We start from the raw sequence: 26,101 nt of genomic DNA, 5'->3' as shown, positions 1-26,101 counted from the left end.
GGAACAGTCTCTGTACACAGGGATTGATTTGTATGAGTTGTAGATTTTTTTTTTCCAAAATGGCATGGTTATTTTGTAACGAAAGAATGTAAAATACATATAGAGGTACCGAGGAACTGTCTGTAGAGAAGGACCGTCTTTAAACTCTCTGAAGAGAGGGAGCGCAGCTGATGGAGTGCCATATCTTCCTAATATGTATGATGAATGAATAATAACATTTGTTTTTCCTTTAAATTACAGGCGGCCTACCTTGTGGGCATTGCTGATGGAGCGTCAGAGCCCTGAAGGCCCGGGCTGGTGGACCAGTCCCAGTTTGCCCGGGCTAACCAGGCCATACAGATGGCGTGTCAGAACCTGGTTAACCCGGCCAGCTCCCAGCAACAGGTACGTCGTTAATCAGTGGTTCATTAGTGGAGGACTAATGACTTACTAATGGACCTGTATAGAGCCTGGTCAATCAAGCCCTGTAGGAGTTTATACAGATCCAATGTTGGACCAGTCAGATTGCAATACATGGCATCAATTCTCAAACCTCTATATTGCCCCCTGAATGAGCTTATTGAGCCAACTGGTGATAACATCATTATTGCCCCTCTTTGAATGAGCTTATTGAGCCGACTGGTGATAACATTATTATTGCCCCTCTTTGAATGTATCTCAATGAAGTATCTCCTTATATATCCTGCTATAGGAGCTGTTTGATTACAGACTAACTGCCTTTGAGCTGTAACTCTGTATTCTGTGGCTAACGTAGCCTGGCTTCTAGCAGATCAATGATGCTCCATGCTATATAACAGGATTTAAAGCAGTGTACTTTTATCAAGACCAACTCACTCAGAAGCCATACAGCATAATTTACCCCTTCTCCTCCTCTCCAGAATTTATTGCTGTAAATAAATCATTTGCTTTTTTAACATCAAAGAAACTATATGATTTGTTTGTGCATTGATTTATTAATATACAATTGGAAAGCCCCCTTTTAGAATTGGTGAAATCAAATCATAGCACGATGTTCTGTCCTCATTTGTTGGTTATTTTGATTTATTTCAGTAATCAAAGTAAATTAAGGTCTTCCCGTTTTCAACGGAAGACCTTGTACTGATTCTGTTGATAATTCTTTTTATTCTTTTTTTTCTTCTAGACGTTTTTTAAAACTCGAATATCTTGCTTGTTTGTTGTCCTATAAAGTTCAAATTTTCAGGGCTTATTGGTAATTACTATTTCTCAATATCTACGGAAAATCGTTGAAATCAACACTTCCAGTACCGAGTTATTACCCTTTTTAAAGAAAATATAGGCATTCTTGTGCACGCATAGGCTCAGAAACCGTCCATAGCATGTGTTTCAAAGTCATAAATCTTGAAAATAGAAACTTTGAACGTTGTCCTCCGACTTTTGTTTTTACGATTTTTCTCATGTAAAGTATCCAAAAAGTTGTTGAAATTTTATGTTTTAAAAATGCTGATTTTTTGTGTTGTTTTTGATTCGTAACTCTTTAGTTTGAAATATTTTCTTAACAGATATAGAACAAAAAATGTGCAAAATGTCAAGAACTTTCATTTGACATCATTAAAAAAGTCCTAAATTTCAGATGCTGGAGGAGGTTAAGGTTGTTGGACCAGGTTAAAGTTTTTGTTGCAGGTGCCCTTTGATAGCAATATCTAAGTTACTGCAGGTCCGTACTTCACCAAACTTGCATGGATGGTGTGTCTTATGATACTGATGCACCAGACAGGCTTGAGTGCTGAATCTGAGCTATAGGTTTCGGATGCTGGAGGAGGTTAAGGTTTTTGGAGCTGGTTAAAGTTTTTGTCGCAGGTGCCCTTTGATAGCAATATCTAAGTTACTGCAGGTCCGTACTTCACCAGACTTGCATGGATGGTGTGTCTTATGATACTGATGCACCAGACAGGCTTGAGTGCTGAATCTGAGCTATAGGTTTTGGATGCTGGAGGAGGTTAAGGTTTTTGGAGCTGGTTAAAGTGTTTGAAACAGGTGCCCTCTGATGATTATATCTTAGTTACTACTTGTTCTAACTTCACCAGACTTCCATGAATGGTGCGTCTTATGATACTGATGCACCTGACAGGTTTGAATGCTGAGTATGAGCCATAGGTTTCAGATGCTGGATATGGTTAATTTTTTTGGAACAGGTCACATGTTTAATAGATAATAGTACTTTTTCAAACTTGCATAGTTGATTAAACTGTAGTATGAATGAATCCTCGAAGCTTCAGATGCAGAGCTTGATCTCCATTATCAAGGATGCTAAAAAATATATCTTAGTTATTACAGGTCCTAACTACACCAAACTTGAATGGATGGTGTGTCTTATGATACAGATGCACCTGACAGGCATGGATGTTGAATCTGAGCCATAGGTTGCGGATGCTGGAGCAGGTTAAGGTTGTTTTAATTGCTAGTGCCCTCTGATGATGATATCTTAGTTATTACTGGTCTGAACTTCACCAAACTTGCATGGAGATAGTCTTATGTATACTAATGCACCTGACAGGCTTGAATGCTGAATCTGAGCCATAGGTTTCGGATGCTGGATGAGGTTTAGTTTTTTTGGGACAGGTCACATGTTTTATAGATGATAGCTTGCATATTTGATTTAACTATATTATAAATGAAACGCAGAGGTTGCTTCAGATGCAGAGCCTGATCTCCATTATCAAGGATGCTAAAGAAATCTCCTACCTCACTCAAACCTGCTCGATAGATAGATGTGTTTGTTGATAAATGATATAACATGATTCCTATGATATAGTATTGTATGGTATGAAACAATATTGTTTAATATGATACAATATAATATCATACTGTGGAATCATTTAAATTCGAGGGGGCCAATTTTCGTGGATTGTGAATTTTTTGCTTATTCTTGTGGATGTAATTGAGTGGATTTGCCAGTTTTCAGTTTCAGTAACAAAAGATAACTCGTTCTAAATTTGTTTTCGTTGAGGATGTAAATTCATGGGGAAGGGCTACCCACGAATACCACGAAAATTGAGCCACCACGAATTCTAATGATTCTACAGTATGTAATATTATAAAAAGTTATATGATACGATATGATATTGTATAAATTTTTTTGATATTTTATGTTATGATATTGTATCATGATATCATCATGTATAGTATTATATAAATAGTGCCTGTTTGGGAGGGTAACAGTTGAAATTGACACCTCGAGAAAACCATTGTCAACCGACGCGAAGCGGAGGTTGACAATGGTTTTCGAGGGGGTGTCAATTTCAACTGTTATCCTCCCAAACAGGCACTATTTATTTTGTTATACTGAATGTCTTAATTTTTCAGAAAATTTTACTGCTTTTATATAGGAATAACATGAATTCTACAGTGAACCGTACGCGCATAATTTTCGTGCATGTAACATTTTTTAATGTTACCCGTTGCTAAGGGTGTTACTAACGCTGAGGGTAATAGAAAATATTATTAACTGCGTCTTAACCAATCAGATTTCAGTATTTAACATGAAAGTATAACAATGTATATTATGATACAATATTGTATAATATTATATTGTATTATTAATTTATTATATTATCACATGATACTATTACATAAGATATTGCAAAATATAATATTGTATCATATGATACAATATGTATAGTATAATATTGTATAATATTATATTTTACTTTATCAAATAATATTGTATCATTTGATATGATACAATGTTGTATCAAATAATATTGTATCATATGATACAATATCATATTATGTATCAAAACTTATACAGTATCATACAATATCATACTATATTGTACAATATAATATCATATGTTTCAATGTTATGATGTATTATTAGGGCTTTTCGACTTTCGGTCGAAAAGACCTATTGTTTTCGTTCTGTTTTATTAGGGCTTTTCGACTTTCGGTCGAAAAGACCTATTGTTTTTGTTCTGTTTTATTATTTTTTATTATTCTCGACAAAGTTTCGTCAGCGATTTTTTGAAAACGGAAAGACATATTAAAACAACAATGCAATACACTTATAGCAATTTTTAATGGCACACGTATGTAAGGTTTTAGACTTCCGGTTCCGGCACTTCCGGTTTTGACAAGGAAAATACTAGAATTTTATTGAAGCACAATATCTTTACTGTTTTTATAGTTAGAGCATTCAATTTTAAGAATTAGATGCATCTTGTCTTAATGTACAAAATCATAAGCGTAGCCATTTCTCTATCTCTTACTGTTTTTAAGATATTAGGGCTCAAACTTGAGAAAAGGGGGGATGAAAAAGAAAAAAAATTCAAAAAACCTTAGAAATTTTATTAGACGCCTAGGCATTGTTTAGACAGAAGTATTTAAGATATATTCCAAGTTTCAATAAAATATATTAAGTACTTCCGGTTTTATGAGCCTATGAAAAATTGTCTATGGGAGTTTCAATGTTAAACTAAAATCACGCGTCGTTCGTTTTCTCAAAAAGTTTACAAGTTAACATTACAATATTTCAGATGTATAATGATACACACAATGCGCAGACCGGAAAAGTTTTTGGGTAGACAATTCGAAAAAATTAGGGATCTGCAGGGGCCAACGTATAAAACAGCCCTTTAGCTGTAACTTTTTTATTTCTCTTTTGATTTTAAAAATCTTTTCAGTTTATTGTTTGGAATAAAGAGTACAATCTTAAAATTATGGGCCGAGGGGACTATTTTTGACTCCTTATAGTGGTTTGGAAGGCCCAAAGATCATTACTTGTTTAGATTTCAAATATTTTTTTAAGAAGAGTTATCTCGCTTTGCTGTAAGAATGTAGAGCATAAATACTATAGGCATACTAAGTTTTGTGTCCGAAGAATGAATACTTACTTCAGTATGATTTTTTGAAAATATTTTTTTGGAAATTAGAAGTGTAGCTACCTGTAAAGTTCTGGAGTTATCTTTCTTTTCACATTGCACTACTCGTTAGTTCCTATCTAAGCAACTGGGGATACCAAGCCGTTTAGAACACTTGGAAATAAATTAGAGAATATATATTTTTTTTTAACATTTAATTAAAAAGGGATAATGGGGCTGTCGAAAAGCCCTTACTTTTTGTTGAAGACAAAAAAAAGTTCTAGTTATTATTATTCTTCTCGACAAACTTTCGTCGGCGATTTTTTGAAAACGGAACAAAAATATAAAAATTTAATGTTGGATTCTTTTAGCAATTTTTTAGTTCTCCCGTATGTCCTATTTTGGACTTCCGGTCTATATACTTCCGGTTTACACATGCAAAAAACAAAATATTAAAAGGACCTTTGTATCTATTTTATTTTTTGATTTTAAACTATGAAATTTTGGATTTAGATACTTCATAGTTTGATATACAAAATTGTAAGCGACAACTTTTTTCTATCTCTTGCTGTTTTCGAGATATTAGATTTCAAACTATGAAAAAAGGGGGGATGAAAAAAGTTAAAATTGAAATTACCACCAAATTTGTTAAATGAGGAATGGGCAATGTTAAAACTGTCATAATTATCATATATTTAAAGTTTCGTTTGAAACCATTCACAACTTCCGGTTTTATAAGTTGATTAAAAATCGTCTACGGGTGTTTTAATGATAAACTGAATTTACGCGTGCTTCGTTTTCTCAAACAGTTTTCAAGTAAATATGTTCATATTTAAGTTTTCAAATGAAGGACCAAATACGCAGACCGGAAAAGGTTTTGGGATTAAAATTTTGAAAAATAAGGGATCTAGATGGGTCAAAGTTGAAAACAACCCTTTAGCTGTAACTTTTATATTTTTCATCCGATTTTTAAAATCTTTTCGGCTGAGAGTTCAGAGTAGAGAGTACAATTTAAAAAATATGGTCCGAGGGGCCACTTTTTGACTCCTTAAAGGGGTTTTGAAGGCCCAAAGATCACATCTTGTTTAAATTTCAAAATTGAAGAATGTAGAGCATAAATACTCTTGGCATACCAAGTTTTGCATCCCATGAATGAATACTTACTTTGAAATGATTTTTTGAAAATATTCTTCTGAAAATTAGAAGTGTAGCTACTTGTTAAATTCTGGAGTTATCTTTCTTTTCATACTGCAGTACTCATAAATTCCTATTTAAGCAACTGGTTAAACCAAGGCGTTTAGAAAATTTGGAAATAGATTAGAGATATTTTTTTGACACTTTAAATAATAAAGGGAAACTGGGGCTGTCGAAAAGCCCTTACTTTTTGTTGAAGACAAAAAAAGTTCTAGTTGAATATGATATTGTAATATAATACCATATTGTTTTATATATTATGATATTGTATTAACACAATACATAGAGGATATCTATATTGTGTGATTTTATATTTGCTTTATCCAACGAGTTGAAATGGTGTATATATTCGCGAGGCTTGCCGAGCGAATATAACCATTTCAACGAGTTGGATAAAGCAAATATAAAATCACACAATCATAGATGTTCTATTTATCTCATACAATTTGATTTATATTATGAAGCTTTTGAGACAGTCCCTTATGTGACCCGAATTGTTGGGTTTTTTTTCAAAGACGATGATGCAACGTTGTGTTATGCGGCTATTGTGACTTGCGCAATACAATTTAGTACGTCATTCCTGAGATAAATCTAACTGTTTTAATGTAAAGTTTCACTGAAATAAACCTTAAAATAATTTTTTAGCTCTAAATAATTTTTCTTAGAGCTTTTTCACTTGATTAAATGGAAATTCCGATTAGAAGACGTGAATAATCAAGTTTGTTGACATACACGAAGTTGCGAATGCTCGTTAGTTTGAATTGACTGGAACGAGGAACAGTTGTTGATGTTCTATAAAACAAACACTAGCCTTATGATTCGAAATTAAAGTGAATAAGGATGCTCACTGGTGGTGGAATAAACTTCTTATGAAACATTATTTCGGTAAGTTCTTGTATATAAACACAATCAGAGCGCTCTGTTTTCATCGCGTCGTCAGGATAAACTCCTTGATAGTTAACGTAATTTGCAGTTTTATAAAAATTACAGAGCAATTGAAAGTTGGAAGGGGGCTAAACTCATCAAAAATCTGTGGTTACGGTTGTGTATAACTTTAGTTGAAAGTACTAGCAAATCTTCGTAAAAACATATAGATCTAGGTCACTGAAGCGTTGAAGCAAGGGGCTGTGTCAAAAATAGTTCGGACCGGAAGTATTTGATATAGCATCACCCGTGTGATATAGCAAAGGTTTATCACACGGGTAATATACACCACACGTATGAGATAAAATGTCATATCATACATTACAATATCATATCTCATCATTGTTTATTATGGTATTTTATTGTATTATATGATATATTTTGTAAATATGATAGGATGCAATATTTGATTTTATATTATTGTATTGATTAACATATGAACATATGATTATCATACAATTTTTTAACAGATGATATACGATATTGTTTCAAAACAGAATCTATGAATATCCAAGATCATAAAGTATGATTTTCATTTAATATGATAAAGGTGGTCTCATAAAGGTGAAGTCTCATAAGGGTGATGTCTCGTCTCGGTGAGCTTTGTAATCTGTGATTACCTATGTTTATATGTATTATTGACAATCCTTTAAAAACGAAAAAGAGAAAATATGTATATTCTTTTCTTATCTAGCGAAAAACATTATGGATAAAAAAAAATGATATACTTCTGTGTAACACATTTTAGTCATTATCTTGCGAGCATTTCAAATATCCCTGGGTTCTGAGCTGTGTGTACATTTACGTAACATATCTCTCGGGAAGATCGGTCGCGGCTGGACTAGCTAGCGGTCAGTGCTTACCTAATACACAAGAGTTGCGTCTTGCGTACATGGGTTTATTTAGCCACAAATACAGAATTTTTTCAATTTTAGCCTTAAAAATTAAACTTAACATGTAAACTTATGCTTTTTTGCATCATATAATTGATATAAATTCGGGATATAAACAAGAGCTTTTCATGAATGTTACTGATATCAAATTACAACAAATAATCTATTTCACAACACAAGATGATATGTTTGTTTTAAATATTAAATACTAGAATTTAAAACTTGTCTTTGTTTCCTTTTCCGCTTGATTTTTCTGTGTGTGTGTGTGTGTGGGGGGGGGGGGGTGAAGGGGGGGGGGTATTCTAAGACAACAATTCGCTTGAAAACGGCAACATGAGATTTATATCAAAAATGAAAACAAACTAATCAATGAATCATTTTTTAATAGATGCGTATACATGTATATGAGTTTTGTTTTTTTATCTGTACATAAGCACTAAAAATTGTCATTAAACTGCACGCATTTACCCATCCAACTCGGGATCATGCGAGAGTGGAAACATAAATTATTATCTACACATAAGATCCGTACGCTTCAATGTGAATAGATTCATCGTGCTAACATAAGTTCAAGTTCTTTATTGAAAGAGACAAATAGATCTAATAGGTTGAACAATATATAACTTGAGTTTTGACGTTCTCGAATTTTCAATGGCACAGAATGTAAAGATCGATTAATTATATAAAATATCGTGTAGCTAGCTTTGATGAAGCAAGAATTTTGATTTTGTTCAAACAAACACGTAATAAAACTATTTTTCCACCTTTACTCGTAATATTGTATTTTTTCTCGACATTTTGTCGCATCTATAGTCATTTGTTTACATAAGCTGCGTATAGCCGGTCTGTAGCTTTTCTGTGTGTAGGTTGTGTGTGTGCGCGCAATACTTCGAAATTTTAAACCTGTGTCATTTTAGTGGCCATCAATCCTCTCCCGTGTACATACGTATGTAAAGTTTGTCCTTTCAAACTGAGTTATATGGGAATCTTGAATGTCAAATTTTAATATATAAGATATTTTGAATTTCAAATTCAAAAGAAATTTTGTTTTGCTTTTTACACAACTTTTAGTGTTTTAATTAGTTAATTACTTTAAAATTGTTTAGGTAAGGCTTTCTATTAATTAGCGATGAATCAAAAGATGCAATCATTTTCTGCAAGGATCCTCGCTGAACTTTTCGTAAACAATTATTATGTAACCATGTTGAGTCATTTGGCCTACGATGTTCCCTGTGCTTCAACAGTAGCGACCAACCGTTATGTAATACCCATACCCTAACCCAGATAGCTTTTTAACCTGTATTCCCCAAAGCCGCAGTGAACTCTTCCATTCTAATTTACTTTAGGCCAACATTGTAATATACGCATGCGTTTAATCAATCAATGCTGTAGATAAAATTCTATGTAGTTGTATGAAACAACTCAAATTAATACAAAAAAATCATTCTGAGACGAAATTCATGTAATTTCTATTAAGAAAAGTAATATTTAAAATCACTTTTACCTGGAAACATGTACTCATGCTCTGATTTCAGTAAATAATAATAAAATGATATTTTATGGTATAATGAAGCATTAAAAAATTGATAACAGTATTTCTATTTAACATTATTTGAGTGCACATGGGCTTTTACATCAGCTCGGTATGATACATTCAAATGCATCTCTTAAACTGCACGTTTATGTATGATATTCTTACTTACGGTAAATGCTATGATAAATGCATATCATATAAACTGAAAGAAATAATAATTGTTAATTGTTCTGTACCCATTTCATACGCGAATCAAGAATTTTTTTCAGAGAGTTATCCACGGCATGCAATCCAAGAATGCGTGACACGTGTTTGTAATGCAATGCGTAAATTGGAGCTGTTGTATATCATCGCCCCTTATTGTGTAATATTGCGAGGGGTTCGAGTGATCATGTGTGCGAGTTATCTAGCGATCTAATGTAGTATTCAGGCGCCATCTAGCGGAGATAAAGATTCTGAGACAGATTGAAGTCTGAAACGCCAAACAATTTTACAACGGTCAATCGTGATAAAAATTGATGATATAACAGAAATATCGTCGGCCAAGTGTTGATATTCACAAGCTGTAAGTCTTCGGTGTCTGTTTAATGATCATAAAGTGTTTATCAACGATAATGTTTCTTGACCATTGATGGTTTACATACACCCCCCCCCCCCTCCCGTTGTTTTATATGACAACGTATGCGATCTTGATGCTTTTCTATGAAGGTTGAACATGGATTTTCAAACAGTATTGTATGAGTTAACTTCTTTATATTCTTGTTATGGTGTTGTATCGCTAAAAGGATATGAAAGTGTTGTTCCAACCTTCACCCACCATTTATCAAGAATGAACTCATCCAGAGGTTAACGAATCGCGGGTGGGTTCGGGATTTCGTTTTTTGATTAATATGAATAAAATCGATTTATTTTGCATTAAGTGAAACAAATGGAACACATTACAAACCCGTTGTACTGACTACCATCAAGGAAGAGTCAACTTGTTGTTAATGCACATCTTTATTCAGTCATTGTATAACTATAATGATGATTTAGGACATGATGACGTGACTTGATGTTATGACACGTGATGTGACTAGATGTGATGATGTGATTAACTGGAAAAACAAAGAAAACATACATAAGTTTTGATGCTATGAATAAACAAACAAAACACACTCAGCATATGACAAATATCACTAGTAAATATATTTGCCCCCGTTCTTGTAAACAATACTTTCACTTATATATATGCTCTAGTAAATTAGCAAATATAACGAAACTCGTACTACTAGCAAATTACACAATTCAAAATGAATATATATGTACGCCTATGGTAGAGTGCACAAAACATCGCATCCAAACAATGAAACCTTAAATTCCGATATATCATACAATAGAAACATGCTACGATGATACTTATAGCTTTAAATTTATATAACATTCTAGATATATCCCTTGTGCCAACATTCTAACATGTTACTAAAAATACATCTTCACAGTTGAACACTTTTGTTTACACATTTATATCTATCGTTTATACATAACTTTCTGCACAAACAATACACAAGCAGATTTCATGTTAACTTACCAACTTAGAAGTTTTCTCTCGTAGAAACAAACATAGTAAACATGGTAAATGTAAATGGTGTTCAGCACAGGGACTAGGAAAAAATCTAAACTGCTCGTTCCCCGCGAAAAATCCTAATAACAAAACCAAATCCGGAAATCCGGAATATTCTAAAATTCAAACTCAATCCGGAAAAATGTATATAATGTTAAATTGGCTATAACAATCCAGCCCCCAATTGTGGAACATTATGTGACACAATTATACAAATCATAATACTTGATATATAATCAAATTATACATATTGAAAAAGTACCCGTGTCAATAAAATGTCATAAGTTGCCTTAGATAAGCAATAAATATGAAAAAGCACAATGAAAGTTTGATAACACATCACACAGAAGGTTCGTCCATTTCCAAAATAAGACACAGTTTATCTATTGGACGCATCAAAGTGTTCGTTGCTGTCTTTACTTTAACTTGTCGCACCAATCCAAAACGATCGGGAACAGTCTCTAAAACCACACCCATGGGCCAGGAATTACGAGGAGAGTTCGAATCCACCACTAAAACCACATCACCGATTTTCAGGTTCCTCTTCACTTCGTGCCACTTTTGACGCTCTTGCAGTAATGGTAGGTATTCTTTCACCCATCGGTTCCAGAAGAGGTTGGCCATATATTGAACCTGCCTCCAACGACGTCTGCAGTAGTTGTCGGATTTCGTAAACACACCTGGCGGTAAATTTGGCTGTTGTCTCATTAACAAGAGATGATTTGGTGTCAAAGCCTCTAGGTCGTTGTGATGATCGGAATTCTTGGTTATTGGTCTGTCATTGAGAATGGCCTCTATTTCACACATAAGTGTATTGAGTCCTTCATCATCTAGGATCTGTTCTCGAAGAACACTGTTCATCACTTTTCTTATGGTCCTGATGATTCTCTCCCAGACACCTCCATGATGGGATCCTGCTGGGGGGTTGAAATGCCAATCTATGTTTTTCTGTAGCATTGCTTCATGAATCTGTGACACATTCCAGTCGTTTATCGAGTTTCTAAGTTCACGATTGGCCCCAACAAAGTTTGTCCCATTGTCAGAGCGAATTTTCTTCACCTGACCTCTGCGTGCAATGAAACGACGTAAAGCGTTGATGTAGGAATCTGTAGTCAAAGAAGACGCAACTTCTAAATGCACAGCACGACTGGCAAGACATGTAAAGATAACACCATAACGTTTGACGTGACTTCTCTTCAATTTCACTTCAAAAGGACCAAAATAGTCCACGCCAACTCTAGTGAATGGTGGTTCATCAGGTATTAAACGATCCTCTGGTAATTGAGCCATTTTCTGTTCTCCAACTCTAGCTTTTTGGCGGCGACATACTATACACTTTGAAATCAACTTCCTGATAGAAGAAGGCGCATGTATTAACCAGTATTTTTGTCTTAACATAGAAAGCATATGATTTCTACCACTATGTGTCAGTTCACAATGGATCTGTCTCAATATCAGATTTGACACGTGGTTATCCTTAGGTAAGATGATTGGATGCTTGGTTTCTAATGGCATACTTGCTCTGTGCAATCGACCACCAACACGAATGAGTCCATCATCAAGAATAGGGTCTAATTTTCTGACATTGCTACTAAGTTTCACAGGATGTCCTTTCTTCAGCTCTTCGATTTCTGATGCAAATGATGTTCTTTGAATGAATTTCAAAATAGCAACTTCAGCTTTCTGCAAGTCCTCAGCTGATAAACATGTCTCAGCTGCTTGATTTTCTAGTTGTGTTTTGCGTTGAGTTCTGAGAAACAGTTTTTTCTTTAATTTGAGAATCCATGCCACACTTTTCTTTAACTTGTACCATGAGGAATGATAGTTCAAGAGTCTTTCAACACTATCAACATGATTATCACTGGATTCACGTGTATGAATAACTGCCCTCACTGTGATCTTTTTTACCTCTGGATCGTCAACAGGTATCTCATCAGAAAGTTCCATTGGTTTTTCAGTCCAACTATCATTTTTTGCTAACAAGACTTCAGGTGCTGTTATCCAATGTTTTCCTTGAAGAATGTCATTAGCGGACATGCCTCTTGATGCAAGATCAGCAGGGTTTTGTTTGGTATTGATGTATCGCCATTCATCAGGTAAGGAACCTTCCTGAATCACTGCAAGTCTATTTGCGACGAAAGTGTGAAATCTAGATGAGGTATTTCTTATATACCGAATAACTGCCATGCTGTCTGTCCAAAACACAGTTTCATCTATAGGTACATCTAACTCGGACTTCAACATCTTATCTGTGCGAACTGCTACTGTAGCCGCTGTCAATTCTAGTCGAGGAATTGTCGTCTGTTTTAATGGAGCGACACGTGACTTGCCTATAACGAATGAGCAATGAACTGCACCATCAAAGTTCTGCTGTCTTATATAGGATACAGTTCCATATCCACGTTCACTGGCATCTGCGAAGTGATGTAGCTGTGCGGACTTTATTTCTCCGAATCCAACAGGTTTATAACATCTTGACACTTTAAAGTCAGAAAGTCTCTCTAGATCTTGTAGCCATTCATTCCACTGTTGTGCGAGATGTCCTGGTATCTTCTCATCCCATCCTAGCTGAAGTTTACAAAGTTCTTGTAGTAAACACTTTGCTTTTAGAGTGAACGGGGCCAAAAATCCCAGTGGGTCAAATACACTGCTCACCATTGATAAGATACCTCTTCTCGTTAAGGGTTGATCTTTAATGTCCATCTTGAAACAAAAAACATCATTTTCAACACACCACTGAACTCCCAGGGCTCTATCGATGGGAAGGGTATCATTTTCCAAATCCAAGTCTTTGACTTCCTTTGCTCTCCTTGAGACTGGAATATAGGTCATAACTTCTCGGCTATTACTAATCCATTTAGTAATATGAAATCCTCCTCTCATAAGAAGATCTTGCAAATCACACAACAGAGAAGATGCTTCAGTTACGGTTTTCACTGATTTCAAACAGTCATCCACATAAAAGTTTTTAAGGACAGTGTTGATGACTTCAGTGTTGTAAAGTCCTTTGTAATCGTGCGCTGTTTTCCTCAAAGCATAATTTGCACAACTTGGCGATGATGTCGCACCAAATAAATGTACTACCATTTGGTACTCAATTATGCGTTTTCTAGGATTTCCATCCTCCCACCATAGGAATCTAAGGAAACTTGCATCCTCCTGTGGTACTTTCACTTGATAAAACATGCTATCGATGTCTCCCATGATCACTATCTCATCTTGTCTGAATCTTAAGAGTGTACCAATCAGAGTATTTGTGAGATTCGGTCCTTGTAACAGTTGTTCGTTCAATGAAGTTCCCTGATATCGAGCTGCACAATCGAACACAACTCTCAACTTCTTCTTCTTAGGATGGTATACTCCATGATGAGGTAGGTACCACACTTGTCCGTCATCTTGAATAACTTTCTCATCTGGAACTTTGACAGCATATCCTTCTTCAAGAATCTTGTTCATGAATACACAGTATTCTTTGTGAAAGTTTTCATCACGACTAAATCGTTTCTGAAGTGAAGACAGTCTTTGTTCAACTTGTTTCCTGTTGTTAGGTAAACACACGTTTTCTGACTTAAACGGAAGGCTTATAACGTAATGTCCATCTTCAAAATGAATAGAATTTGACACACATTCTAGGAATCTTCTGTCTTCCTTTGAGGGTTCACACTTGTCATCAATAGTTCTTTCATTAAAGTCATGATTAAACTGATTGCGAATCTGTTCCTCCAAGTTGTTCATTAGTTTTGCATCTACACGATTAACGGACACATATGTATCATTCGAAGTCGCATGAATTTCGAGTGGTCCATTTATCACCCAGCCTAGCAAAGTTTTTACAGCGAACGGTCCATTATCAACACTGGGTATAACATCCCAAGGCTCCATTGCCCTAGGCACATTGACTCCAATCAGAATTCCAACATCACTGTCAATCCTGGGAAGTTCAATATCACTGAGATATGGATAGTTCTCAATATCCTCTGGAGAAATCACATCTGTCCTCGATGCAGGTAAAGTAGGTTGTGTGTAGACCGGAGGAAGTTCCAACACATTTTCACCATTGATGTCGGATATTTCTAACCCGGAAATCACATGAGAAGTCTGAGTATGCTGTTGGCCCATTGTTGTAAGGTTGAGGTTCATCTTCCTTCCCTCCAGTTTTAACAATCTTGCAATGTCCTCCAAACAGAATGTTGCATTGCTGCCTGAGTCAAGGAAAGCATATGTTTCCAGGTATTTGTCACTGAACTTTGACTTGACTCTGACCGGCACAATAGGTAGTGCTTGTTTTCCAGCCCCCATATGAACTGTAGATGACATAGCGAACAAAGGGTTTTCACCACCAGTATGTTCTCTTGAAGTTGAAGCTCCATTTGTTCCTTCATTCTGTCGAGGATCAACGTGAAGAATGGATGGATGATACTTCTTACAATGAGCACATGTCATTCTTTGTCGACAATTAGTTTTCACATGTCCATATCTCAAGCATGCAAAACACAGTCCATTCGTTTTCAAGAATGCATATCTGTCTTTAAGAGGTAGAATAGTAATGCTCAAACACATGTCCAATGAATGGGCTCCATTACAGAATGTACAATGTTTGAAAACTGGTTTCATCTGTGTAGCACTGTTATCATAAAAAGATCTTGTGTTGGTTTTCACAGCAAAGTTTTTATGTGCTTCTGATTTCTTCTGGTCTTGAAAACGTTTGTTGGCTGAACTGCTCATAATTTCTCTTCCGTATATAGGATCTGTTGCTTTTTTGGCTTCTTTGCGAACAAAGTCAGCAAGATGGTGAAACTTCACAGCTTGTTTCTTCTCTTTCAGTTCATATACACAGCTTCGCCATTTGTCGTGAAGGTAAAATGGTAATTTCTTCACTAACAGTTTCAAATTTTCTGAATATTCCAGTACACGACCAGTATCAATGTTTTCAACAGCATATTGACACTCACGCAAAAATATAGCAAACTGATCTAAAGTTTTTGCACTGTCCGGTTTTACTGGAGGCCAGTCGAGAGCTTTCTTCACATATGCTTGCGCTATAATGTCAGGGTCTCCATAACGATCCTTCAACTCTTCCAGTGCTGCTTTGTAGCCACGTTCAGCATCCAGATATGAATAACCAGAAACGATTCTTTGTGCTTCACCAACAGTAAACTGTAATAGATAGTTCAACCGTTCTTCGTATGATTCCGTATTAGAACAAATTCTGGCATTGAATTGTCTGAGAAATCTTGTGTAATTCATAGGGTTTCCATCAAACTTCTGTAGATCAGCTTTTGGTTTGTTCAATTCACGAGCGACAGTCTGTATTTCACTGCTTGGTTCATATATGGGTGTTGACAATTCTGGTCTAACTAAACGTTGCACAGATCGATGAGGAATGCACGGAGTAGAATTGTCACATGTGAACTCATTCTCACGATCAAGATCAAAAGTTACAATTCTGTCTATATTTTCATTGATGAGGGAGTTTTCTAGTTCTTGGTCACGGAGTTCACTTTTCTCTAATTCTTCCAATAATTTGGATCGTGCATCACTTATCTGAAGTTCAGTTTTAATCTTCAATTCTTCTTCTTTCATTTTCAGCTCCAGTTTAGCCGCTTCTAATTTTCGTTGTTCATCTAAAGCTGATGCTTTGGCCAACAGTTCTGCTTTTCGTTGACTTTCTTTTAATTTCTCGAGTGAAATTTGACTTGAAGTTCTCGATGCACTCGACAGTCTCGATTTCACATCAGATGGTATTTTCTTTGGAGTAGGTTGCACTGAATGTTTCCCGAACCACTGTTCTACAGAATCTTTCACTTTATGAAATCGGGAATTCCTGTCCTGAAATTCTTTGTCATCACTTTCTCCACTTCCGGTCGAAAGTTTCAATAAGCCCTGAAGACTTTCATGTGTAAATAAAAGTTCATCGTAAACTTTCAGCCATTTCTTGTACAGTTCTTTGACTTCATTCACATCTGTTGATGTTGTCAATAATTCTTCGATATCCTCACTCAAAGACACCAGTTTATTTTCACATCCCCTACGATACTTAGACTTACGATCGAGATGATATTCTAAACCTTTCTCGGTATGAGTTCTAGGTCTTGTCTCTCCCGTAGCACCATCCGCCATGACGAAGTACAGCTTCTTTAGGGACAAGATCTTCTAAGTTGTTAATGTTGTACTGACTACCATCAAGGAAGAGTCAACTTGTTGTTAATGCACATCTTTATTCAGTCATTGTATAACTATAATGATGATTTAGGACATGATGACGTGACTTGATGTTATGACACGTGATGTGACTAGATGTGATGATGTGATTAACTGGAAAAACAAAGAAAACATACATAAGTTTTGATGCTATGAATAAACAAACAAAACACACTCAGCATATGACAAATATCACTAGTAAATATATTTGCCCCCGTTCTTGTAAACAATACTTTCACTTATATATATGCTCTAGTAAATTAGCAAATATAACGAAACTCGTACTACTAGCAAATTACACAATTCAAAATGAATATATATGTACGCCTATGGTAGAGTGCACAAAACATCGCATCCAAACAATGAAACCTTAAATTCCGATATATCATACAATAGAAACATGCTACGATGATACTTATAGCTTTAAATTTATATAACATTCTAGATATATCCCTTGTGCCAACATTCTAACATGTTACTAAAAATACATCTTCACAGTTGAACACTTTTGTTTACACATTTATATCTATCGTTTATACATAACTTTCTGCACAAACAATACACAAGCAGATTTCATGTTAACTTACCAACTTAGAAGTTTTCTCTCGTAGAAACAAACATAGTAAACATGGTAAATGTAAATGGTGTTCAGCACAGGGACTAGGAAAAAATCTAAACTGCTCGTTCCCCGCGAAAAATCCTAATAACAAAACCAAATCCGGAAATCCGGAATATTCTAAAATTCAAACTCAATCCGGAAAAATGTATATAATGTTAAATTGGCTATAACACCCGTTAGTTGTCTTTGCAGGCTTTACCATAAATACTATGCTTTTCAATAGATGATGTAATCAGCTGGTAATTATAGATTGCCAGTTTCACAACATCCCTGACCATTTTGACAAGCAGAAAGTAATCAAAGCTGCTCTCTCTCTCTCTCTCTCTCTCTCTCTCTCTCTTTCTCTCTCTCTCTCTCTCTCTTCATATATACAAAGCAATATATACATATATTTATTACAGGGTTGTCTCTAAAAATTGAATTAGAAGGATGGAATAAAAAGTAGTAGGGTGTCTTGCTTATAGCTATATTGTTTGATATGCAGTAATAGCCAGGTAATTACTAATTAAGGCATTATAGGCGGGGGAATTCCCCGCCGCCCGGGTCTTAGAGACAACCCTGATATTATCTGCTAAAATTTGAGCTAGAGTTCAGTTGATTGACAAATATTATAAGTAATATTTTTGTATATATGTATATAGAAAAAATAATATGTAGGCATCCAGGCTGTCTAAAAAATGATATTAAGTTAAATGAAATGTCCTTTAGCAGGTTAACTTTGAAGTTAAATTTTGATCATATTTAGAATACAGCTTTGAACTGTTTGTAAGTATAACTCCTATAAAACTGCACCACAAAGTTTTGTGCAACTTCGTAGCTATTTAGGACACTATGTGCAGTAAATCTGACATTGTTTTTTTACTTTTTTAAAGGAAATACTGCCCTGCTTTGTTAAGCATGCTTAGTATTAAATATTGTCTGTCCTATAACATGATTCATACCTGGCGTCTTGATGATTTAATGTCTGCATGACCTGATGGGTTATAGGACTAACTGGCAATATTTAAAAATAACCATTCAATGCATATATTTACGTTTATATTTATATTCATAATGATATATTTGTGTGAAATATTTTTGTATCATTGCTTTAAAACCATGAAACATATGCTCTAGTCTTTGTCTGGGATATAAATAGTTGATGGAAAAGCCATCAAACATGTTACCGGTATTTAGTGAGCTTCTGCAACTAAAAATACAGTGCCAGAAATTATGCTGGGAAAACACTTCTTTTTGAGATCGAACAAATATAATTTAATGATTATTTTTCAAAAGAATTAGCTTTATTTTAAGTTTCATTTGAAGACACACGAGACATTCCTCAATTTTATATAATTTTCCTTCATATTTTATTCCGTATTTATTAACATTTAAACCTGTTAATTTCCAAAAAATTCAGGGTATATTACGCGGCTCTTTTCGGAGCTAGAATATATCAAATTTTCCTTAAAATAGCATGCAAAATGCATTTGAATGCTTGTAAATAAAGTTATACTATACTATTTCAATTGAACACTTTTTATCTAAATAGTAAAAAGAATCATATAACATAAAAATATAATTATAAAATTACTAAGTGGAAATCTTCAGATTGTGGGAGAGGAAAAAATAGAAAATATGAAAGATAGTCGTGTCTGACCTTAATTGTCCAATTATATGGCAATAACAAATTATTCAAAATTGATGTCACATCTATTTGTGATCATACATGATGTATGATCTTGAAAATTGCATGTCTCAGGTTTCTAATTCTAACATAAGGGGAAATATACACCAAATGTAAATATTTGTTGTTAAGACAGAAATATAGATAGGCATATTTGCAATCAGCATGAAGTTTTGGTATGTTGATTTAGCAGGAGTTATACCCCTTATTTGTTATTTTTTTGTATTAAATTGGTACGCTGCAATTCATTATGTCTATTATTGTCAATCATCTTGATTGGGAGAATATGGAGTATGTGAAGGTTTTTGTTGTTGTAAATTTCAGTGCTAATATTGAAGTTGGCTGATAACATATATTAAGTTATTGTGCCATATTAATGTTAAAATTATCACAAACCACAGTCAAGACTTTTGTTATCTACAAAATAAAGCAAATACCCTGCATGACAGTTGTAATTGGGTCAAAGGGCAGAACTATTACATGTACTCTAAAATTCAGAAGGTAATTGCTATTTTTCAACAAAGAATAATTTTATTGCATGTTTTATATAATTTAGGTTTATAAAATGTATCACTATGAACATTTACAAATTACAGAACTTTAAGCAATTATTTAAACAATAAAATGCTTTCTTTGGTGATTCATTTGGGATATGAAGGTAGCGACATTGAAGAAAAAATATGTAAGCGGGTTATGTAAATTTTTGCTGCAATGATCGCTACCTTCATTACCCAAATGAATCATCAAAGAAAGCATTTTATTGTTTATATTAAGATCGTTCTTTTAGCCAATTGATAAATTGATTATGAAAAGTAAGTAAAATTCACTAAATTAATGTTAATGTACGTAAGTACGTTAACTAAAAGAAACAGCCAAATCGTCTCCTGTGAGACTTTGAGTCTGGCGTCGCCATGATTATTTCGTGCGGTCCGTGATTTTTCCAAGGTAGTCGTAGGTCTCGACCAATCGATAAACTGGGCGTGTCAAGTTTGGTCCTGTCAGTTTCAGCCGCTGTAGATTTCGACCAATCAATAAACGGGGCGTGTAGATTTCAATCTGGCTGTTTCTATAGAGCTATGAATTAACTATAAGATATAAAGGGAGTAATACTTGGTAGATGTAAATATTTAGCATTGATATCATTTTTGTGTGCAAAGTTGTGTTTATATGTTTTTATGTCTAGAACACTGCTGATTTGAAATTAAGTTTAAATACTGTAACAGTTTAATGTAAATCACTAATTACAGAGACGAATTGATATCTGCATAAAATTGTAAGAAGCACATCTCATATTTTTTAATCTTGCTTCTATTTCTCAGATGTAATCTAAATGAAACTATTATAAGAACAAAATTTAGCGTTCACATTTTATATTCTAAGGATTTGACGCAAAATTATTGAGATGATAAATTTAGTCAAATAATAGTAATTAGGGGTCAAATTTTACATAGGAATATAAAGAGTAAATCTATAGAAATCTTCTTCTCAAGAACCTTTGATCAGGGAAACTGAAACTTGTGTGGAAGCATCCTCAGGTAGTGTTAAGTTGTAAAAATCATGATCCCTGGGGGTGGGATGGGGCCAAAATGGGGGTTGGGGGGTTGAATTTTTACATAGGAGTATATCTATATATAGATTAAATCCTTGAATATCTATTTCTCAGAAACCAATTAGCCAGGAAAGCTGAAACGTGTGTGAAGACATCCTCAGGTACATGTGTTGTAGATTCAAAGTTGTGAAAATCATGACTTCCAGGGGTAGGGTTGGCCCAAAATGGGGAATCAAATTTTACGAAGGAATATATAGAGTAAATCCATATAAATCTTCTTTTCAAAAAGCAATCAGCCAGGAAAGCTTAAACTTAATTAAATTGAGAAATCCCTAAGTAGTGTAGATTCAAAGTTGTGAAAATCATGACTCCAGGGGGTAGGGCGGTTCCACAATAGAGGGGTTTGGAAATTTTACATAGGGATATATAAAGTAAATTTTTAAAAATCTTCTTTTCAAAAACCAAACAGCGAGAAAAGCTGAAACTTATGTGGAAGCATCTTTAAGTAGTGTAGATTCAAAGTTGTGATAATCATGACTCCCGGGGTAGGACGGGGCCACAATGGGGGGGGGGGGGTCAAATTTTTACATAGAAGTAAATAGTGAACAGTCTGTTAAAATCTTATTCTCAGAAACTAATCAACCAGGAAAGCTGATACGTGTGTGGAAGCATCGTCAGTTTGTGTAGATTCAAATTTGTTCAAATCATGTTCCCCGGGGGTAGGATTGGGTCACAACAGGGGTTGGGTGAACACTTTTTTATGTAGGAATATATAAAGTAAAATCTTAAAATCTTCTAAAAAATCATTGCCTAGAAAAGCTGTAACTTGGGTGAAAGCAACTTTAGATAGTGTGGATTGAATCAAAATTTTGAGTGGTAGGGTGGGGCCACATTGGGGATCTAGTTGTACAAAGGAAGTCATTTTGAGGGGTAGGGTGGGGCCACATTGGGGATCTAGTTGTACAAAGGAAGTCATTTTAATTATTCACAAAATGTATGGTTTACTTATATGCAAGCTTTTGACATATATATAGCTGATTCTTTAAAATTGTTTTAGTGTGATGCCTCTTGTTCCAAAATAAAATGCATCTGGGTCAGCCATTTTCAGAGGGGTGGGCGGGGATGAGAATTTAAAAGTAAATTTTTTGTGACATATCAGAGAAATGAATCTTTCTATAACTCTAAAACATCTCCCTATATATTCTTGAGGAATATCTCGTATTAACCTGGGCATTTTAGAGAAGAATTTTAATTTAAACAATTTACAATTCAATTTTGACAATTCTATAGACCCTGGGCCCTGATATAAAAACTGCTGTCTCTGTTTCTCCAACGTCACGAAAAGATTTAGCCTTAAACTGAACGTTTAATGAGAGTAGTATGAGATGTTGCATTTATTTCATGTGCAGACCTCAAAAGAATTGTATTGTTTTATATCAATGCAAACAATTGAAACATTAACATCAACGATTTGATTCTTTGTCCATGGCAGTCTTACATATACATGTATGGTACATTAGATATGGTCTGTGGGGTTATTCCCATAACAGTCAGGTTTGGGAAAATGCCTGTAGCTCAAAAGCTTTTGACATCCCCACCCCTTAACAATATATATTTTTTCTCCTTGTGTAAAGGGGAATCACATGGTATATAGTTTATGGCCATATGGGGTGATTTCTTCCTCCAGAAACAGGAAGTTCCCTCATATCTCAAAATCCATTGAGATCCCCACCCTCAATCTATATATATTCTTGTTCATTGTATTAAGGTGGTATGGGACACTTCCATGTTGTGACGTATTGTTTATTGAAATAAACAATAAAATAATGTGTAATTATATACATTAATTATATAAGTAGTTTCTTTCCCAAAATGGTCACCGTAGCAAACTCCATAGCAAAATATCAAACTCCGTAGCGCAGTAGGTTAGGGGGTTTACTACGAACCTGTAAGTCATGAGTTCGAATCCCGCTGGGGGTTTTACAATTTTTACCTTTTAAAATATTTTTAAAAGCTAATTTTTGGGTTAAATATTGTAAAATTTGAAAATTCTAAACCGGTTAAAGTTTTTCAATTACATAGTACTTTAATCCACATTTATATCGACAGATCTCCCATACCACCTTAAGGGCCAACAAATGATAAGTAGTTCATGGGTGGTCCTGACCCCCCACAAACAGAAAGTGCCCAAATATCTTAAATACGGTTGATATTCCCACCCCTATATATATATATATATATATATATATATATATATATATATATATATATATATATATATATATATATATATATATATATATATATATATATATGGTTTAGGGGTGGGAAATGTGTAAATCGTTTTGACGTGGTTTTTCTTTGTTAAGTAGTGTGATACTCTTAACGTTATGCAGTGATCGTATTCGCTGTGGTTTCGTGCTATTGTATGGCGTGCTGTTGTTGCCATAATGTTATATTTAAGTCCGTGCGACTTAGCCTATGTTTATGTAAGGTATATTAATCATGTAACTCAAAATATGTTAATTTGTTTAATTTAATAAGGTCCCTATCCAGTTTTTGACAGTCCATCGCCGTGGTTATACCTGTCCGCCACTGTCTCACGCCATGCCATATCTGCCCGCTCCTATTCAACATGCCCGTGATGGAGACTTTGGACAACAGAAAACTTAAACATTTTATTGTTCTTGTTATGTATAAATTATGTATATTTGTTTGGTTTTATTTTATATAAAAATTGTAAATATAAATCGAATCCTGTTGTGTTTGACTGAACAGTCACGATGGCTGTCGTGACAAGCCTACTCGGTTATGTTTTTGCAAGAATGATATACATATTGAATTGATTTGATTTTTTGGTCGATTTAGTTTTTTGTTTTTGTTTATGTTCTTTTTTTTTTTGGGGGGGGGGGGGTTGTTGTTTGTTTTTGTTTTTTGTGTTTTGTTTCTTTTTTGTGCCGTTTTAGACAGAATCCCCGGGAAGGTAATAAATTATATCATGTTTTAAAACGTTCATATTTAAAAATCAAAAAGAAAGTTGTTTTTTTTCAAAATGTAATGTTAGATTATTTTAAACCCGGCAATACATGAGGCAATATTAAAACTGCGATTGGAAAACACTTGCTCTATGTAATCCGTTTCATGACTAATTATTATGCTTTGGGCAAATCTGCTTAGAAGCTCTATATCATTTTTTTCTTCAATTTATTATCAGATGGCGTTTTCAAGTTGTTTGTCGCACATTGTCTCAGGATGAGAATACTCTGTACGAAAAGATATGAAATGCAGGTACATGTATTTATTTACATGGTACACCTCCAACAATTTTTAAATAACTCGGGGTTTTCTTCACTAATTTCATAAATTATAGTTGAAGCTGATAAAATTAGCATTAGATCAAACTGAATATAAATCAAAATAAATTTTGTATACCATCTTAACACTAAATGCGTTTGACGCTGGACTTCCTTTATGTGTCAAGGCTAATATGAAATTTAAATGAACTTGTTTACAGGACTTGAAGCGCTTAAACTGATGAGGTGAGGTGAAAAAAAGTAAGGAAGACTAGAAGAAGTCTACCATCATTACTGCAGGAAGGTGTGGGAATGTTTGTTCGCACACAACATTATATAGACACCTGGAAGTATTGATATATGGGTGGTACATTAATTAATCCCTTTAAATTTGAAAATGTTTACAATATTTCCACGAGAATACATTTTTATAATATCTTGGAAATATAAAAATCATAGAAACTATACAATAGTAAACGGGTTCCGAATTCATGACCTGCATGTGTTCACCTATTGCGCTATGGACCAATGATGGTGAAGTGTATTCAATAAGATACACGTGGTTGTACATGTATATATTCAAATGTACATGTTGAGTGTGGGTATCCCATGCAACCCCGATTTTCGTCACTGGGTGAAATGTTAATAAATGGTGGTAAATTCATTTTAAACTTATCTAACTAACTCTCAACTTGTCTTTATTATTTGAATACTTCAAGATTAAATTGGAATAAGCTCAACCAATTAAAATCCATGCCTCGATCATGCACTTGTCTTTATTGCATTGTTTTCTTTGTTTATTGAGCTATGATTTAGTTTGTCTAAAAAAATTGTTGTCTAGCACGAATGACATTAATAATTTGTAATACCTAATAATTAAAAGAGTCAATTTCTGATTTGAAAAGACCCCCAATGTTATACTCAGGTTATAACTCGTCATTCTCATACAAGAAACAGAACTCAAGTAATTAAACGAATCAATTGATATATTAAAAAGAATCCCGTCAATGTAGCTATGGTTTTTGATATGTCTGTTTAATCAATCGTTTTTCTAACAAATACACAATTCATAAAAGAAAAATAACAAAACTATAATTATAACCCTACATTAAAAGTAATTGTAAAAGTAAAAGTAGGTGAACGACTTCTGTAGATGACCATCTTCCACGGTGTGACGTAAATCCATTGTCCAGATCACGACCAGCCAAACTATGTACGAAATACAGTATTAAGAAAAAACATTAATACATATATAAACCATTTCGTCCTTAACTATTTACGTAATACTGTAAAAAAAATATACCAATAAATATATTTAATATTTCATTGATGTGCAAACATAAACACCACTTATGAATCATAAAAATCAAGAATGTTTTCAAATATTTGCTATTTGCATTTATTCCGTTCGAATTTTCCCGCGTTTATTAATTCTTTACTCTGTGTTAACTATGTTACTTTACAATATAACTATTTTTTGGTAATTTTTTAATACCCTTTTTTTTAGACAATCAATAAAAAGAAACCCTTTTCATATGATTTTGTTTTATTGTTTCCAGTAAAATAAATGTCTGACAGCGAAGAATAAACATGACGAAACAAACTTTAAGTTAAATAAATAACACAATGTTTTACAGCAAATGAGTGTTAGTTTCATAACGTTGTTTTTTTAATGTTCAACAGTCTCAAGGAAAGTTTCATAACAAAGTTCACAATTATGCGTTAGATTTAAAACAAAATGCATCTCAACCTTTTCTTTACAGAACATATGGTCACTTTCAATGATTTAATAAATGGAGGAGGTGATA

General features: G+C 34.2%; 1 protein-coding gene, 1 long non-coding RNA gene and 1 pseudogene across 3 annotated transcripts; 2 read left to right on the top strand and 1 right to left on the bottom strand.

Annotated features, from left to right (window-relative positions):
• Positions 1–23,833, top strand: part of LOC128171969 (talin-2-like) — a 34,344-nt pseudogene extending 10,511 nt beyond the window's left edge.
• Positions 11,305–17,951, bottom strand: LOC128171967 (uncharacterized). The gene is made up of 2 exons (XM_052837743.1): positions 17,754–17,951; positions 11,305–17,280 (listed from the first exon to the last, which is right to left on the bottom strand). The coding sequence occupies exon 2, from the start codon at positions 17,083–17,085 to the stop codon at positions 11,305–11,307; it is 5,781 nt and encodes a 1,926-aa protein (XP_052693703.1). The 5' UTR covers positions 17,086–17,280; positions 17,754–17,951.
• Positions 23,834–23,919: 86 nt separating the features above from the next.
• Positions 23,920–25,128, top strand: LOC128171469 (uncharacterized). Of its 2 annotated transcripts, XR_008242088.1 has the most exons (4): positions 23,920–23,983; positions 24,215–24,288; positions 24,515–24,597; positions 24,834–25,128. It is a non-coding gene; the product is annotated as an uncharacterized LOC128171469 (long non-coding RNA). The 2 variants fall into 2 exon arrangements; XR_008242087.1 differs by having other exon boundaries at positions 23,946–24,288.
• Positions 25,129–26,101: the final 973 nt, after the last annotated feature.

This window comes from Crassostrea angulata, chromosome 2 (assembly GCF_025612915.1).
Source record: "Crassostrea angulata isolate pt1a10 chromosome 2, ASM2561291v2, whole genome shotgun sequence".
NCBI classification, from domain to species: Eukaryota; Metazoa; Mollusca; class Bivalvia; order Ostreida; family Ostreidae; genus Magallana; species Magallana angulata.
Note: the sequence above shows the minus strand (reverse complement) of the source record. Positions and strands in the feature narration are given on the sequence as shown.